The sequence below is a fragment of the Theobroma umbraticum genome, unplaced genomic scaffold (genome assembly GCF_002168275.2).
Source record: "Theobroma umbraticum cultivar Fairchild unplaced genomic scaffold, ASM216827v3 scaffold_86.0, whole genome shotgun sequence".
NCBI classification, from domain to species: domain Eukaryota; kingdom Viridiplantae; phylum Streptophyta; class Magnoliopsida; order Malvales; family Malvaceae; genus Theobroma; species Theobroma umbraticum.
The window spans coordinates 6545250-6565256 of record NW_018397263.1 but is presented as its reverse complement, the minus strand read 5'-3'; the positions used below and the strand labels follow the sequence as shown (position 1 = coordinate 6565256).

Genomic DNA, 20007 nt, shown 5'->3' with positions numbered 1-20007 from the left:
GAAAATTGCTTATGAAGCAATTTTCAAGAGAGCTTCGTCTAAGATTGTAAAAAATAAGAAAAGGACAACTGTTGTTCTCTTTGTTAGCTCAAAGTATAGTTAAAAACTCCCTCATCTGTTAAATGTTTAGGTGCAATCATGTGTACTACCACTGAAGGCCAAGCACTTGATTGACTAGGGTTTTTGCTCCTCGTGGTGTTTGAGAGATTGCTTCGGAAAGTGCCATTGTGATTACAAAATTAGTTGGCAAGGTAACTTTTTGAATAATAATTTATTTTGTGTTTTTATGTGTTAAATATCACCAAGGTGATTCATGGGTGGAGGCATGTTTTGGTGTTTAGTTATAAAGTTTTAATTTTTTTTTGCTGCGTATTTTGAGCATGTTGTCCATAACATAACCCATCAATAGTATCATAGCCTTCCTAGGTTTGATTTTAACACATTTTTATATCTATTGTTATTAATGCCTTGTTGAAAAGGAATATAAGGTGTTTAGGTTTTGTTCTACACAAAGTAGTAGGTTTTAAAGTTTTAAAATTTGTTCTAGTTGTTTTGATTTCTAGATAGATTTTAATTGTAAATTTTAAAATTTATTTGTAATAATATTAATCTCATTTTAATGTCAAAATTATTACAGATTAACAACTGCATGAGATACACAAATCAATTTAGCAAATAAAGATTCAATCTCATGATATTATGATGTGATTTAAATGGCAGAATTTGATTCCATTCAGCCATGGTATTGGTCCATTTTCAGCTATAAAGTGAGATTTAAGTACTTCATAAAATGCTGAAAAATTAAGGGATCAATACACATTGGAAATGTTCCAAGATGGGTGATTATGTGTGGCTAATGGTAAAGGTAATCTACCAAAACATGGTTGAAACAGCTGCTGTTTGTAATAGTGACGGTCACGATTTTGTGTGGCTTGGCAACCAAGAAAGGCCTAAATTTGTGTAACTAGTTGCACCAATTGGGTGAGGAATTTTTTTATGGAAAGGTTCCATAAATTATCCAAATTGTTTCCAAGAATGTTAAAGATTTAAATTCCTAGAATTAAGCCTTCATAAAACTTGAGTTGGTGGAGTCAAAACCGTTGTTGTCTCTGCAGCAACAAACCACAGTTTTAAATTCTTTTGACACTCAAAAACATTTTCTAAAATCTTGAAAATTTACTATGAATTGTTACATAAGTTTTCTATCAAGGAAAATTTAATTGGGAATTAAATTCCTGATTTTATACCACCAATAGCTTCGAAAGAAAGACAACTGAAACTACCTCTCCAGATAAAGGTCATTGTTTTGAATTTTTTTGACAGCAAAAAACATCTCCTAAAATCCTGAAAAGATATTATGGGATAGCTCCATGAGTCATCTGTTAAGATAAATTTTATTAGGAATTAAATTCTTAAGTTTTAGTCACAAAGAATTTCAAGACGACTCAAAAACCAATTCTACCACCTACAGATAAAGGTCATGGTATTTGAATTTTTTGAATTGTCAAATCATCTCCTAAAATCTTCAAAATTTATTCGGGAATAGCTTCATTATCTATCAAGTTAAATTTTATTAGAATTAAATTACTAAATATACACCACCATAATACCATGTAATTAGGACATGTCTGCGTTTATCTGTAGTAGGACACAGCCTTGGTTATGACATAGTATTTGTCCAAATTTTACACCAATAAATGATCAATTAAATTAGTTAATTGACTAAGGATAAGTTACGGAATTAGTTCTATAATTATGCTAATTTTTGAAACATTTAATTTAAGAAATATGATTCCTAAAATTAAGGATGTCAAAGATGATGCATTAACATCCACCAATAAAGAAATGTAATTTCTAAAATTATGGAAGTTAAAATATCTTCATTATCCAATTAAATATTTATGGAATATGTTTCATAAAGATTGATAACTTATTTAATAAATTATAGAATGTGATTCCTTAATTTAAGGGTGTCAAAATTTAAATAATTTAAGACAACATTAATTTAGGAATTAGATTCCTAGTAGTAGTAGTAGGAGTCTAAATATTTATGGACAAATTGTGTTTTGAATTGACTTCTTACAAGAAGGTAATTCTAATTTGACATTAAATTTAAAGATTAAATTGTCTAAGATATTTCTTAATAAAAATAGGCAATAATAGATATTCATCTTTAATTAAATGAGATTAATAATAGGTTGTGTAAAATGTTTAGGAACACAAATTAAAATTATTTTAATTTGTAATTTATAATAAAAATTTAATTCTAATCCTAAGAAAAATAGGAATGGATGAATTACTAATTTTGATTAGTAATACTTACCATATATGAAAGAAGTTTCCATTAATATAGAATTAAATGGTTATTAGAAAATTTGAAATTGGCCAAATTTAAATGTTGAAAATTGCTAATATCAAATACCTCATATGATTAACAATTTGAATGAGACATGTCTTTAAATTTTATTCATATTGATGAATATATGTGGATGATTATGGACTTAGGCCAAATATGATTATGCTATGGTTGAATGTATATTCTTGGTATTTTTTAAATAAAGCCTACGTGTCCTGCCTTATCTCTTTATCTCAGTTTATAAAATTCATTCCTTATCTTACTCCCCTAAAATGTAACCTGAGGTTTCTACATTCAAATGTAATTAGATTTAAGATAGATTGGGAATTGAATTTTGGAAAAACTGTTGATGGAGATCCAAGGTGCCAAGAAGGACAGGGAGATTACAAGCAAATTTTGAAGATTCTTATATGAAATCCCCTAGGTTTGACCAAGCTAGTTTCCTTTGATGGTTCAAGGAAATTAGTATAGTTAAAATCCATAATCATCCAAAGTAGTTTGCATGTGATAGATTTATTTTATACTATTTAATAAATGCTATACAACACAAAGTAGTATGCAAGAGATAAATCTATTTTATGTGATTTAATAAATGCTATGCATGCAAAGATGAGACCTTAATAAAGGCGAAAACAAAATCCCTCATTATATATTGAGTCACATGCCATGCATGAGCAAGTTGCCTTCCACCATATAGCAAGATAACCTGGTTGCTCTTTTAATCGAAGACTTGTTGAGCACAGTCAAGATCACACTTTTGCACGAGTATGTTTGAGTTATTGGTTGGTTTTATTCAACTAATTTCATAAAATCTAGATGCTTGGAAACTTGATTCTTATAAAACTCAAGGCAAAGGCTAGGAGAAACATATATGCTATGTTTAGGCAATGTGTTGTTATCTAGCTGATCTAGGAGTTGTATAGAGATACAATTGGTAAGCTTAGTTACCTACCCAATCCACCTATCATGGTTTGTTGAGCACACTCGAGGCCATGACTAGATGGATGGGATCCTAGCCCACTAAGAGAATCCGACTAGAGATCTTACTAGGTGATACGGAGGGTTATCATCTTGTAGAAAATAATAGGAGAACTATTTAAAATTTTAAAACCTTATTTTAAATAGTTTATGCATGATATTTACTTATTACTTTATTTTATCTATTTAGACATAATTTATATACATGACTAATAATCTATCACTATGGTGCATCTTGGATGCAAATCAAACTTACTAGACTAAACCTTTTTTAAAGGTTCTACGACTCGAGAAATGTTCTCAAGCAAAAAGTTGTTCGTTCCACAATCTCTATCGAATACAATTCATAATTAGGAGTGAGCTTCCATGAGATGGAATTTACATTGTCTTAATTATGAATTGGGAAGACAACCATGATAATGGCACTAACTGAAAATGTTCTTAAACATCTTTATGGTAAAGATGGACAAAGGAGGGACTGAAAAAAAATGTTTCGGTTACAGAGCTAAAGAAGAAGAAGTTTATAGAAGCTTCTACTTTGCCAAAGTTTATGATTAAGTGAGAAGTTACTATTGTTGTATTAGCATCATAAGTATTCAATACTAGATGTTGAATGCATTTAAGTAATGACATAAAACGTAAAACAATAGTAGTAAGTCAATGCTCAATATAAATTTCAAGAAAAATGATTGCTTTGATCTCAATTATATGGCATTTAAATCTTGGTCATTGAAGTAAGAATTACAGTATGAAGATACTTAGATCCTTTTGATTGGGAATCATAAAGGAGCTAGTAATTCTTATATGACCAAATCAATTTTTGTGCAAAAGTGAATGACTTGGTATGTTTAAAACGTCTTATACATATAGATGTGCATGAACCATTAAATATAAAATTTTATGGAAAATGTTTTTAATTCATTAAGTTTGCACAAGACCAAATTGAGATTTTGTCATTTATACTTAAAGAAATAAAATTTGAAATCTTGAAATGTTCAAAGAATTTGAATATAAGATCATATGAGCTATAGAGTTTGAAGTACTCTTATTAAGATATGATCTTAATGAAGATTACTCTTACTTATTAATTAGTCATTCAAAAGATGAATGTAGATACATGTGAAATGGAACTTTCTTAAAAATAGAACATAGAGATGCTTGTTCAAAGAAGAAAGCAAATTCATATAGTGATATGATTTGTTCCATATCTCTCCAATATATATGTAGCCAATTATATTATTCCAAAGCAATATGATTCCAACCATATATTGAGATGCATGTATGTAACATCACGAAAAATTCAAAAGAGTTCAAATATTACTCTCATAAAGGATCTTGGATTTAATGAGAGCATGATAACACTAAGAAAAGAGTTTTTTAAGTGTTACATGATTACATTGGAATCTAACTCTTAAGATTTTGTATAGAGATGCATAATCATATGTATAGGAACTCTAATGGATTTAGTAGGATACATTGGAGATGTATTATTCATATGAGATGAACTACTAAATATGTTTTCGTTGGAGTTATACATTATGTTCTATTAAATGGGATTTAATAAAATATACAAGTGTACTTATCTCATATACATAAGGAGGTTAGTAGGAGTGAATACAATTCTTTGATGATACAATTACATGGGATGCAGTGTGTATGCAAAAAAAGTGCCAAAATTTAAAAAGGGTGGATGGCACAATAAAAAGTGACAAATGCATATGATGCATACAACATATTCTAGTTGGAATGGTTCTAAAAAAAGAAAAAGGACTATGTATATGTATATAATTAAAGTCATATACATCCTATTAAAAAGGGCTCTAATAGGAAGATACTTAGATCGTTAGTCCATGGAAATAATAAAGGATTTTGAACATTATTAATGTAACAATTGAGCTATACTAGTAGAACCTAGGTCTCATTGGATCTAGATATATTAATATGACATGATGTGATACATGGACATCATGAAGATAGATAAAAGCAATTAACCACATTGAAGAGCAAAAGCAAGTTTACATGGAGCCACAATTGCTAGATGGATTGAATCCATATACGATGAGGTAGCAATTGGCTTTGTGCTAGTGGGAGATGTTGGGATAAGCCCTGCAGCTAATTAGGATTGGTTAAGGTTTGATTCCAATCATGCAACAATAGCATTCATGTTGAATGATTAGAGGTTTTCCTTCATCAATAAAACATCAATTATAATGAGTTATAAGTTAAACTTGATGAAGTCCATGAGATTAATATGTCTTACAAGGGAAATATAAAGGGTTGCAGCTATTAGATCCTTATGCATCAAAGCATAATCTCAAAATGCTCCTAGTCAATGTATCATTGAGACTAGACATCAATGATGCTTAGAGACTAATATATTGTATGTTCCTTACTTTGGAAGTAAACAATCGATCTCATATATTGAAGTATAGAGATACTTAAAACTAGAATATAGGTGTTTGCCTAAGAAAGCAAGTTCACTGAACATACCCACCATGAGAAGTGCATATGGTAATACACTTTAGTGTCTATATAACACTTCTCATGTGTCAGTGGTGTAAATACTCCATAGACTTGAGACACTAATTGTCTTATGTGCAGAGTGCTATACTTTGATTTTATCCCTACGGGTGCCTAACCAAGGATGTCAAAATAAGATGCTTTTGGGTATAGGATGAAGCATGTGAAGGTAAATGAGTGATCAAGATAGGAATCATCACCTTAAGTGTTTTAGATGACATATCCTATCAATTCTTGGTTAACATTAGCTTATTGAAATTCTTGGCCAAGGTTACATAAAGATTATGAAAAATGGTTCATAACTCTTTATAAAGCTAATGCTATAACTGCATTAATGAATATAAAGATCAATAAGAGTAGGCACTGTATCAGTTTTTATCATCTTTGGGATATATGATGAGGGAATCAATTACATTGATAGACTGTACAATGAAAGATTATGAAAAAACCCTTTGACTCTCTTAACAATTAGGTGGCCATGACACATTGCTAGATGCCAATCTTGGTCTATGGAATTGAAAATAAATCAATTGATTGAAATTTATATTAATCAATTAAGTCATTAATAAGAACCTACTAGGTCACACACAATGATTGCGTTTGAATTAAATTGGTAGAATGATGATATAAGTTAGACTTAAATCACATGCTAGGTAATTAACTTCTATAAATGTAATTTAAAGAGTTTAATTGAGTTTTAGTCATAATTATAAATAGTTATAATTATAAGGCCTTGATTGCAAAATATAAAGAAAATTAATTTTGATTTTAATTTCCAATGACTTAATTGAAAGAGTTTAATTAAGTAATGGGCTTGATATTATAATGTGTTATAATATTGAGGGTTTAATTGCAAAATTGAAGTTATTTTAACCTAGCTACATAGGTCACATTTTAATTATTTTCCACATGAGAGTTTTTCACAATTAAAGAAAACTTAGTTTTTGTCAGAAAAATGGAAAAGCGTTTTCTCTCTTTGCCACCACTCTCGTTGTGTGAAAGAGAAAATTGCTTATGAAGTAATTTTCAAGAGAGGTTTAGCTAAGATTGTGAAAAAGAAGAGAAAGACAATTGTTGTCTTTTTTGGTAACATTAAGTATAGTTAAAAACTCCTTTTTTTGTTGAAGGCTCAAGTGCAATCGTGTGTACTATCATTGGAGGCCAAGCACTTGATTGGTTAGGGTTTTTACTCCTTATGGTGTTTGCAGGATTGCTTCGAGAAGTGCCATTATGATTACGAAATTAGTTGGCAAGGTAATTTTCTGAATAATAATTTATTTTGTGCTTTTATTTGTTAAATATCATCGAGGTGATTCATGGGTGGAGGCATGTTTTGGTTGTTTAATAATAAAGTTTTAATTTTCTTTCCGTTGCGTATTTTGAGCATGCCGTCCATAGCCAAACCCATCACCAACGATGCTTATGGGGACCCTAATGAAGACTTGTGGTGGAAAGAGACCACGAGGCAATGAGGGCGTTGCCTAAATCAAATAAAGAAGAATATTACGATACACAAATCCGCTACTAGTCCAGCCCATATGGACTGCCGAGCCAGTCCACATGCAGAGGTTTATCAACTGTCGCCTTGGCAACCAAGCAAAGTATTCTAGGGTAGCTAGAATACGTGCCAAAAATAAAGGTTTCCTTGTTGGTTACTTGCTCATCAAGGAGGCATAGTTTTAGGATTTAACTTTTCTTGTACTCCAAGGAAGTTTGGGTTAGATACTTTCATATTTATTTTTACTTACACACCAAGTTTAGGTTAACTAGGCTATTATAAATAGTACCTTTAAAAGTCATTATAAAGCAATCAAATCAAGTTTGTCGAATTAAGTAATTTATTTTGTGCTTAGATCTTAGGTACTTTGTTTTTCTCTCATTGGAGTAATAATACTTATTTATTCTCTCAATATATGTTTTCATATTTATTTATTTTATGTTTCTAAATCGTTCATCAAAAAACCTCATTTAGACTTACTTAGTCTTACAAACGCGAAACTAAAGTGTCGTACGAAACTTGGCTAAAGTTCCAAGCCCGTGACACACAGTCTCTCATTGTTGCCTTACCCTCTACCCTTGTTATAATATTATAGATTATCTACTATGACATGTTAAAATGCTATATAGCATTATACCAGATAAAATGACAAACGATAATTAATTAACCATCATTAATGAAAACTTATTTAGTATAAGAGTTTGATTGAATATCATAAAAAGAATTTATTTAAATTTTTTAAAAATATTATATCTATTTACTTATCTGTGTAAGTCGCGGGAAAACCAAAAATAAATAACTGAAAAAACATGCAGAAATAGGAAAAACCAGGCTTTGGTTGAGCCATGGCATGAGCATTAACCAAACGAGGTGCAGCGAGGCAAAGGCGCACACGTAACATTCCAATCAAGTTACCCACGTGGCTCCTTCAATCGCTTCTACAAACTAAACACGCATTCCCCAGATTGCAAGCATTGCCAAAACGATTCCCAAAAGCAAAGTGCACTCCCTTATCCACTGGCTGTCATTTATACTCTCTCTCGCTTGATCGTGAATTTGGAAGGGAAGCAGATCTCAGATCCAGAGAAAGAAAAATGGGGCTGAGGATCGTGTACGGGGTGGTGTTCGTCTCCTTATCCTGTGCCTGCTTCAAGCTTCTTCACCTATTTCTGCACCCCATCTTCTTCTTCACTTCCTGATTCTTGGGCTTTGGCTTCCTTATAAAAATAGCTTCTTCTTTGCTATAATCTCTGGCTGTAATTTATTTATGGGTTGAAAATGAAATCTGCGATTCTTAATTATGTAATGTTTGTCCTCTAATTTGTTGTGTTTTATCATATGGATCCACTTTGTTTGCTGTTTGCTGTTTCGGTTTCGTTATTTATTTTTTCTTTTTAGCATTGTAAAACAAAAATTATATGATATGATATATGTATATATAGATTTTTACATTTATTTCAAAATTTATGTTTACATAAGATTTAAAGTTTTGATAATTACAAAGTGTATACTAATAAAAAACACATACGTGGAAGGGGCTGGGCTGAGGTTAAAAAGATGGTTGTCTCTGTCTTTTGTGTTTTGACGGAAGCTATCCGCCTACCAATAACGTATCAGCCATCTGAAACAGTCAAAATGCCACGTCATGATTCAGAAGGTTGTTGGCTGTTGGAACGGTTTCAAGAATCGGACATTGCACTTCCAAGATTCCGAAATATTAATTTACAGATAAAAAAAAAGAAATGTTTTCTATATGACTTTTTTGCCCTCACACAGAACTTTTTCCTTTTTCATGCTTTTATTATTAAAATTACGTTTTCTAAATGAAAAGCATTTTTGGTCAAAATTTTGGGGTAAAACCCTTTATTATGGTTTGAAGAAACCAAATCCCTTCCGCACTTAAAAAAAAAAATTATAGCATAATATTTAAAACTTTTTTAAATAATTTTTATTTTAAATTAAATATATTTTTATAATTAATTGTTGACTAATTGTTGTTAATCAAAACATATTTTTACCCTTTACGTTAGTGTCATATCAGCGTTATATGAATATAAAATGATAAATGATGTTTTAATTAATAACAATTAATCAATCATTAATTATAAAAATTTATTTGACTCAAAATAAAAATATAAAATTTTATTAAAAATAATAAAAGAATAAGAGTTTATTTAAATTTTTTTTGAAAAGTTCAAAAGCTTTTTTAAGTATAATAACAAAAATTATTAAATAGATCAATCTTATTATACTTAATAATTTGATAAATCTAGACGTGGCATATATTTAGTTAACAATTGCCAGGCTAATAATTTCTGCAAAAAGTTCCACCAAATTATATCTCTCAGTAATCATTACATGTATTATGAATATATTACCAAAATTTTATCTTAGATATTTTACCTTATTTTATGGTACAAAATGCTCTTATCTAATGGTGAGTAATGTTGAGGAGTTATAAAAGGTAAAAAAATCTTATTAGATCCAAGTGAATCAGAATGTTTAATATTATGTACAAACTTAACAAAAGTGAAGGCATCCTCTTTGTCAAAATCTTGTTTGTAAAAGATGTGTATGCCATTAGACTTTTAGACACACCAAGATATGAAAAATGGGAGTTAGTTACCTTAACTTTTCAGCCGCAATCTTGTTGTTTTGGAAAATCTAAAAATACCCAAAAGTGGAGAAACCAAAAATTCCAAACAGTGGGATGAAATCGGGAGGAAATTGATGGGTGATTGAAGGAAAAAGTGCAATTTCCCTTGTTTGCACCGTCCGTTTTTAAAACTCATTTTTTTCTCCCTTCCTTCCTTTTGCAACATATAAGAAACCAATCCCATCAACAACTCATTCTTCATCGTCTCTGTCTTGGGTCCAAGAAAATGCTTCTTCTCTTTCCCTCTCATTTCTTGGCTTATCCATTTTGTCATTCTACACATGCTTGCAGATCGTAGAGGAATAAGTTTTTGTTGTTTTTTAGTGTCTCTTTTGCTTAGGGTGGAAGGAAAGATATAGGAAGGGGAGGAAAAGAAAGAAAGAAAGAGAGCAAAAAATGGAAGGGTCCGTAGGAGCAGGGTTCATGGCAGTCTTTGCAGTTTCAGGAAGTGTAGTCTTCATTGCTCGTGAAGTCCATAAGCGTCTCCTCTCTGAGTTCATGAAGAAGATTGAATCTGAATTGGGTGGTAATATTATTACAGACCATATATTAATCTTGATGTTTCTCTTTTGTAATATTATATATGTCAAGTATGTTTCACAGGGCCTTGTTTTTTGTATTGTAGGAAGTGCAAAATGTCAAGTGAAGAAAAGGGTTCGTTTTGCTGATGATGTGATGGAACCATCATCTAATAACAAAGAATACAGGAAGAGGAATCGTAGTAGCCTGGCAAAGCAAACTAAAGTTGGTGATGGTGATGATGATGATCATCAGCATCAGCTCCTGGAAATGGATGATATCATGCCTCTCAATAGGCAGGTTTTGTATAAAGGGATTCTTGAATATAAAACCCTTAAAACTCATGATGCTTCCAACTTCCTGTAGCATTCTTTTTTCATAACCCAAAGTTTTGATTTTGTCTAGGAAATAGGGAAGGGGGAAGTTCTTTTCCATTTGTACATCTTCAATAGGCTGTTTTTCGTTTCTTAATTTGGTGTGCTCATGCTTGCTTTGTATCATACGGAGAATTCATCCCAATAAAAAAAAATGGTTTTGGTTTGAATCTTAATCTTTGGTTTGAGATTTGATGGAAATTCTATTGTTTCTTTGACTAAAATATCAACTTTGGTACATTGAATAATATTGAGTCTCAAGAAGATGCACGAACTTTCCATTGAAGTTATTTAATTTCCAACAAGTAAGCATTTGCTGCGTTTAAGTCTTCTTGACGTATGGAAAAAGTTACTACTAATTTTATTATTTTTTAGTTTTGAAAAGAAAAAATATTCGACTTATTTGTCATTATTTACTGCTGTGTTAGGGCCTGGCCTGGAATGGAATCTTTTCTTTTCAAAGAGAGAAAAAAAAAATGCAGCAGATCCTTGTTATACAGACAAAGGGTGAATTGGGATTCCAACATTTGAAATTTAACTGATGAAGTTGACATGGGTGTTAGAATATTTACATTTTACAATTACTTAATTATAATTCCAACCATCTCTATGTTGATTGCACAAGGCAATACGATCTTTCACATAAAAAGGCTGCCTGCCTGCCTGCCGTCACAAGCCACTTGACGAAGACAAATTGATGATTAAGTGATGACCCTTCAATTCTCTGGAATTTAATGAAGACAGCATTATCTTTCCATATGAGAAAAATCAAGTCACTAGGGAAATGAGAAATAATAAAGAATATTGATTTGTTTGATTCTCGTAAGCCTACCAAACTGACATAATTATTCTTGGGAAACACGCTGTACTGAGGGCAAGCCCATAGAGAAACTTGATGACTTTTAATTTGGACTTTGACAAAAATTTGCTAAGTTCGTTTCCTTAATAAAATATTTTACTATAAAATTTAATATTTTTTGTTACTTAAATGACCTATCAAAAATATTTTCAATTGTTTGGATCATTCTTGTAAAAATTATTTTCGACCATAACCTACTTTTAGTAATTTTTTACTATAACATTCATCAATTGTACAATACATCCAAAATATTTTTTCAACATTTACAATATTATACATATAAATATAATTTAACCTTTTTTTAGTTATTTATTTCTCCTCGTATACTAGTTAATTTGTTAAGTTAATAAATCATAAATTAGAAATTAAAGGAAAGGAAAGATTTTTATTTATGAAAAACTTATTTCCTATGTTATATAAATTTTTTTCTTTAGTTGGCTTTAATTATTTTGTATTATATTAAAGATTGTAGTATCTTAGTAAAAATAATAATAGTGATATCATCTCTATGAAATAAAAATTATTAATGATGCTTTGTTGGGAAAAAGAATAAATAAAGAGATGAAAAAAAAGGAAAATAGTGATATTTTATTATTTTATTACTTTGTGGGATTAATCTGTCAAGGCAGCGAAGGAAAAATTTTGCAAATAAGATTGATCTCAAGGATAGGAGAAGGTAAATGAAAAATATTTTACGACATTCTCTAGCATAAGACATTTTATGTTAGTCAATACAATTTTTTTAGTTGACAAATTTTACATTTGTAAAAGTTTTTCCCCTTTCAAAATAGGGGAAAAAATTGTAAACCTTTCTCGAAAAGACTTTTCAATCGTACACCACAGAACCTTATTTGAGATGCAACGTAATGATATATTTAGCTAACATTCTTTTCTCACCTACACACATACTCCTTATTTTCACGACATCTTGAGAAACCCAAGAAACATTCCCTAAATTTTATTTGAAACAAGTTATATTGTTAAAGGAAACACAAATATATACTTTAAGATTCATAATGACAAATCTTAAATGGTTAAAATACTCATCAAATCCTTATATCCATGTATTTTGTTCAATTTAGTCTTTGTACTGAAAATCAAAACAATTTAGTTCTTTGATTTTGAAAATTACTTCAATTTAGTCTCTCCCCCAATGGCATCTAATTTTTCTATTAAAATGAATGACATCAATGCTGATGTGACACATTTTGATAACATGGCATTTCATGTGGCACCAACGTGATGACCTGACAATGTCACATGGCACTAAAATGATGGCGTGGCACTGACATGTTGATGTATCGGTGCCATGTGGCAAATCAAAAAAAATTTACAAGATAAAATATGTGTCACGTCATAGAGACTAAATTGTACAAAAATATATATCATATGGATTAAATTGAATAAAATTAAGATAATGAGGAACTAAATTGAAAAAATATTTACAAAATATAAATATTTAAATAGATGATAGATATATTTATTAATAAGTAAAATATTTAAGTGCAAAAGATTTATGGTTTTAATATATATATATATATTCTTACTTGATTATTTGATTTTAAAATATTTAAATTTTTTTAAAATTGGGAGAGGGGGATTTGAACCCTACTCTTTAAGTAGGGAAATCATGCACCAACCAATGAGCCAAATGCTTAGGTGCTTGTAAACTATGTACATTAATTTATGTTCTTTGCAAAAATTAAGTTTAAATTCTCCTTCTATGAAAAAAATTTCATATCTAAAGCTAAATTTAAATGAATAAATTGCATTATGTTGGAAAAAATAATATAAAAAGTCTAAATAAATTCTTTTTTTCTTTTATTTATAATATCATAAAAATTTGAAATTTATTTGACTTAATTTTTAACTTAAGTTGAACTCAAATTAGTAAAATAAGTTGATTTAGTTTTTTAAAAAAAATGAAGAAAAGAGATATGGAGATATCGATAATTATAAAAGTAATTCCTCATTTTGACTTGTTTAATTTGGGCATGAGAAACCTTTTATTACACCCATAAAATCTAAGCTACTCCACCCTTTTAATTTTTTATTTATTTTTTATATTTTTCTTTTATTTAATATTTTAAGTTATATATTTTATATTGAAATTTTCTTGATTAAAGACTGCATGTATGGCTGATAAAGTTAAATATAATTGCAAATATTTGTACTATTTTATTTAGTATTTTTAGATTAAAATTAATAATTTAAATTTAAATTTAAAAGAATTTGATTATGGTATTTGAACTTAAATAAAATTGTTTTATAAGAGACATTGAGTGAATTTAAATAAAAGGTAAAATAAGTAAGGGTTAAATAATTTCAAAAAAATGGGTATTTATAAATTGTGAAAGTTGTAACTAAATAAATCTATTTTACTAATTTGATATCAACTCAAGTTAAAAATGAAGTTAAATAAATTTCAAATTTTTATACTGTAATAAATTGAAAAGAAAGAATTTATTTAGTCCTTTTATATTACTTTATTTCAACATAATGTAAGTTATTCATCTTCTTTTTTATCTTTAAGTTATTTGTCTACATTTGGCTTTAGCTATAAAATTTTTTTCAAAATTTTTTCCATACAAGGATAATTCAAACATAATTTTTGAAAAAAAAACTTTAATGTACATATTCTAGAATCAAATAATCAAATAAGAAAATATTTATATATATCTTTTAATACCATAAATCTTTTATATTTAAATATTTAGCTTATTAATAAGTATATCTATAATCTATTTAAATATTTGTTTTTTAAAATTTTATTTAATTTAATCCCTTAATATCTCAATTTGGTTCGCTTTAATTAATGTACTGTATACTTTTGTTCAATTTAGTCCTTATGACGTGACATATAATTTTTTTTGAAAAATTTTTTGATCTACCATATGACATTGACACATCAACATGTCATTGCCACACCATTACATTAGAGCCACGTGGCACTACACGTCATCACGTCGGTGCCACGTGGCATGCCACGTGATTAAAATGTGCCATATCAGCACCATGTCAGTACTGACGTCATCTTCTTTATTGACAAAATTGGATGCCGTTAGGGGGAGTGATTAAATTGAAGCAATTTCCTAAATCAAAGAACTAAATTGCCTTGATAATTTTGAGTACAAAGACTAAATTAAACAAAATACAAAGGTACAAGGAATTGGTGGGTATTTTGACCAATCACAAATTGACTTCTATGAATTACCCCTCTTGGAGTAAGTCATTCTTATTGGGATTGTCCATTCGAAATAAATCAAGTTTTATGGACAGAACAATTAAGGAACCTAAGTCAACTAATGAGTTGTTTGTTCCTTGGACCTGGTGTAATAACCTGATAGTGGCTTGGTTGCTTGAGTTACTAACACCAACAATTGCATCAACGATGTTCTACATGAACCATGCACATCAAATTTGAGAAACCTAGAACAGGTAATTCTCTTAGTTAGATGACTCTAGAATTTGTAATTTACAGTTTGCTTTATGCAACATCACTTAAGGAATTCTCATAATGTGCGGGTTCAAGAACTGGACTGCTCGACGTGAAATGTGATCGTCGCCAATCTTTCTTACTGTAATGTGATTGGCCACCTAGTTTAGTCTATTCTTTAAAACGTTACTTAAGCCTAACTTAAGTTCATTTTAATGAAATAAGTTTTGGTCTACAAAGCAGTATTTGGGGCTGAAAGTATAGTTATGCGCGGAGAAGGTTTTACCACCCCCATAACGCCCATTTAAAGAACGATACCAATTAATCATGTGTTACCCTTACTTAACCTTGATTCTTGATTTTTATCCTATTTCCCTTAATCATAATTTATTGTTTGGTTTTTTTATTTTTGGTTTTATGCATGACCTAAAGTCCATTACTGGGTTTATTTGTATAATGTGCACGTGATGCGATTATGAAATACATGATATAAACCTCAATAAAATGTCAAATGAAATCCTTTTATTGAGAATACTTCCCAAATGTTGGCTCCATTAGTTTTTGATGATAATAAAATATTCTCATTTATTTATGTCTAACTCTTCTACTTGAGTGTGCAAGACAAAAATGTATGTTAAATAATATATTAATCATTCAAAGCAACTATCAAAACTCATAAGAATAAGGAGCTACAATTGAGCAATAAAACAGAAGCCTCTTAGTCGAATAATCAAGGGAGTTAGATAAAATTCAAAAGTGAAGCTGGTGGGTTCAGAGACAGAGACGACTTAATCGACTAAGAAGCTTTATTAGTCGACTAAGAGCTCACTGTTAGAAGTTGAGATCAAAAGACAAAAACGACTTAATTGACTAAGAAGCATGTTAGTTGACTAAAAGCATTATGTCTGAAAATTTGAATTTGAACGCTGGAAGATAGATAACGGATAAAACTATCTCCAAACTATTTTCAACGGTTTGAAACTGTCTAACATCCATCAGAGTTGATTTTTCAAGTATATAAAGTACTCCCAACAACTATGAAACATGTTAGTCAACTAAGAGCATTTTAACTAAAAATTTGAATTTGAATGCTAGAAGAAAGATTAACAGCTGAAACTGTCTCCAAACTATTTCCAACGATCTGAATCTGTCTAACACCCATCAGAATTGATTTTTCAAGTATATAAGGCACTCCCAATGACTATGAATCAGTTTTTTAAGGCTTCCAAAATTAAAAAAAGCTGAAAATAAGCGAAAACTCTTTCCATACTTTTTGTATTTCACTCCAATTCTTGTAATAGAATTAAGCACTTCACTTTGTACCATTTAGATCAAATTAGTGATCATAGGTACTTCTTTATTTTTATTCTCCTTAATTACTTATAGTGTGCAAGTCACCCTAAAGGGATTAATCAAGCTTGGGTTAGCTTGATTAAGTGTATAGGTTTTAACTTAGCTTAGGAAAAGTTAGTTTTGGGTTTTGGTTGATCCCTAGAAAAACCATTGTTAAAGGTTGTGCCTGAGCTTGTGAAAAGCCATTGTAAAAGCTTTGTGGAAGCTTGGGAATTCCACCATTTATAGTGTTTTAATTTGAAAAATCCTTAGTTGAACAATCAAGGTAGTGGATGTAGGTCTTTGATCGAACCACTATAAATCTTTGTGCGTTGTCTGCTTTGTTTTATCTTTCATTTTCATTTCTTGTTAAATCATTCTTGCATCTTGCATTGAACTTCTCATCATAGACTTTTTACTTGCTTCCAATTTGAAATTAAGTTTAGTGAAAGCCGAAAGGTGCTATCTACCCTCATCCTAGCACATTTATTTGGGACCAACAAGTGGTATCAGAGTCAGATCCATCATTATTAAGGCTTAACATCCTAAGAGAGATCCAAATGGCTCTTCAAAAATCTATAGTTGCTGAGGGACAGTCCACAAACAGATCATCTTTGTTTGATGGATCGAACTACCCTTATTGAAGTACTAGAATGTCAATCTATATAAGGATAATAGACTATGAAATGTGAGATGTCATCACTGATGGACCCTTCATTCCCTCGACCATAAATGTAGTGACAAATGAAATGATTCCTAAGCCAAGGGTTAAATGGATTGAAGTTGAAACCAAAAAGGTTCAGATAACTTCAAGGCAATAAATACTCTACTTTGTGCCTTAACACCCACTGAGTTTAACAAAGTTTCAAGTTGTAACACAGCTAAATAAGTGTGAGACAAACTTAGGATTATCCATAAAGGGACTTCTTAAGTTAAGAAGTCCAAAATAGCTCTCCTAACTCACAACTATGAGATGTTTAAGATGGAACCTGGTAAAGATATCAATAGCATGCTTGATAGATTCACTAGCATCACCAATAAACTTAGTTAGCTAGGCAAACCAATTTCTAAACATGAGATTGTCAAAAGACTTCTTAGAATACTACTTAAAATTTAAAAACCAAAAGTAACTACTATTCGTGAAGTCAAGGACTTAAATGTCATCACTCTTGATGAAATTTGTGGGCCTCTTCTCACTCATGAGATGGAGCTTAAAGAAGAGGAAAAAGAATATGAGAAAAGCAAAAAAAAAAAAAAGTATTGCCTTAAAAGTAAACATTCTTGAAGAAGAATTGGATAATTTATCTTATGATGATGATAAAGAATTAGCTATGGCAACAAGAAGATTCAGAAAACTTATGGGACAAAAAGACAAGAGATTGGCTAAGAAAAGGTACAAAAGAGATCAAAGTTCTTCATGAAAAACCAGAAATAAAAATGAGTCCAATAAGAAAGAAGAGGTTATATGCTTCAAATGCAAGAAGCTTAGACACTTTTGGTCAGAATGCCCTTTACTTAAGGAAGAAACTCTTAAGAAAAATAAAAAAATTAAAGAACGCAATGGTGGCCATAACCTGGTCTGACAGTGATGTTTCAAGCTCATATGTTGAAAAAGAAAAAAATGAAAAAAGAGCAAATTTAGGTCTGATTGCAAGAGATGATGAATCTGAGGTATGTTTTGCTCCTTGTGATATTTCTATTGATGAACTTCAAGAAGAATATGAAGGTCTTTATGATGAGTTTGAAAAATTGGCATCAAAATATAAGGCTTTGAAAAGAAAGACTTCATCTTTTAAGAATGATTTAGAAAAGATAAAACATGATTTCTGCTTTGTTTTTGAACAAATTTTTTTTTCAAACTGAACTTGAACATTCAAAAACAGATTATAAAATTCTGAAATTAGAATTGAAAAACGGAATTGAAGCTTTACAAAAAGTTATTGATGAAAATACTACTCTTAAGAGTATGAGGAAAGAAACATTAAGAAGAAACACATACTTTAAGAAAAATTCTGATAATGTCTCTCCTAGATGTTATGTTGTGATAAACTTGGTTATCTATCTTATAACTGTTATAAAAGAGAAACACGCAGAAAACAAAAAGGATTGGGTTCCAAAAGGATCTTATGAAGCAGCTAACCTTCAAGAACCCATCAAGGTATGGGTACTTGCTCAGAAAAACTGAAAATCTATCTTACAGGTTAAGCCTAATCGAGAAGACATATATACAAGAACTCAACTGAAGGAAAAGCAACTATGGTACATGAACAGTGGCTGCTCAAGACACATGATTGGAAACAAAATGTTGTTTACTCAGCTAAATAAGAAAAGAGAGGTACTGTATAGTTTAGGGGTGACTCAAAATGTAGAATTCATGGTATATGAACTATTGGTAAGAATTCTCAAGCTCAAATTAGTCATGTATTGCTTGTTAAAGGTTTAAAACACAATTTAGTAAGTATTAGTCAATTGTGTGATAAAAGCTTTAAGTTTGTTTTGATTCATCTAAATGTGAAGTGAAAGACATTAATACCAACAAAATTTCATTCGTAGGAAAAAGAATCAAGAATATGTATGTTATATTTCTTGAAGATCTTGAGCTTAATTGTGAAACATGTCTTATGGTAAATGATGAAAATGATAGCTTGTTATGGAATAGGAGACTTGGACATGTGAGCATGCATACCATCTCAAAATTGATGAGAAAAAATCTAGTTATAGGATTGCCTAAACCTAAATTTGAGAATGATCATATTTGTGATGCTTGTCAACTAAGTAAACAAGTTAGAACATCTTTTAAAACCAAGAAGATTATTTCAAACTCTAGACCTCTTGAATTGCTACATATTGATTTATTTGGTCCAATCAACACAACTAGCTTAGAAGGCAAATCATATGGCTTTGTGATAGTTGATGACTACTCTAGGTATTCTTGGATCTATTGGTATATGCCCTTGAGCCAATTAGATTGATCAAGGAATATATATTATAATTAATGCATATTTAATCGCATAATTTTATGTGATAGAGGTTTTTCTTCATGTTAGTGCAATAATATGGAGTTATTAAGTACTAATTGGATGAAGCCCATGGAATATAAAGGCCTTGCAAGAGAATTATAAAATTATTATAATTATGAGATCATTATGCATTAAAACCATATTCCTAAAATTGTTCCTGATCATTGTATTGTCAAGACAGGGTATTGACAATGCTCAAAGACTAGTACATGTTAAGCCTCCTTATTTAAGAAGTAAGCAATCGATCTCATGGATTGAAGTATATGGGATACTTGAAGATAACATGTAAGTGCTTGTTAAAGAATAAGTTAACTGAACATGACCTGCTATGAGAACTCCATTTGATATTTCACTCAAGTGTCTATGAAAAATATTCTCATGTGATAGTCGTGCAACTAGACCTTGGACTTGAGACACCAGGTCATCTTGTATGGGGAATGACATACTTTGATTTCACCT

At 30.2% G+C, this 20007-nt stretch overlaps 1 protein-coding gene and 1 non-coding gene across 2 annotated transcripts; both read left to right on the top strand.

Annotated features, from left to right (window-relative positions):
* The first annotated feature begins 10017 nt into the window (after nt 1-10017).
* On the top strand, nt 10018-11059 carry LOC110420788 (uncharacterized). The gene is made up of 2 exons (XM_021434155.2): nt 10018-10534; nt 10634-11059. Exons 1-2 carry the CDS (start codon nt 10405-10407, stop codon nt 10891-10893), a joined length of 390 nt encoding a protein of 129 aa, XP_021289830.1. The 5' UTR covers nt 10018-10404; the 3' UTR covers nt 10894-11059.
* A 2640-nt stretch (nt 11060-13699) lies between these two features.
* On the top strand, nt 13700-13794 carry LOC149526944 (small nucleolar RNA snoR8a). The gene has a single exon (XR_016351511.1). It is a non-coding gene; the product is annotated as a small nucleolar RNA snoR8a (small nucleolar RNA).
* The last annotated feature ends 6213 nt before the right edge of the window (nt 13795-20007 follow it).

Excerpts from the sequence above, each read along its gene's own strand:
- LOC110420788 (XM_021434155.2), top strand. The coding sequence starts at position 10,405 with ATGGAAGGGTCCGTAGGAGCAGGGTTCATGGCAGTCTTTGCAGTTTCA. Across the intron at positions 10,535-10,633 it reads GATTGAATCTGAATTGGGTG|GAAGTGCAAAATGTCAAGTG; the intron begins GTAATATTATTA and ends TTTGTATTGTAG.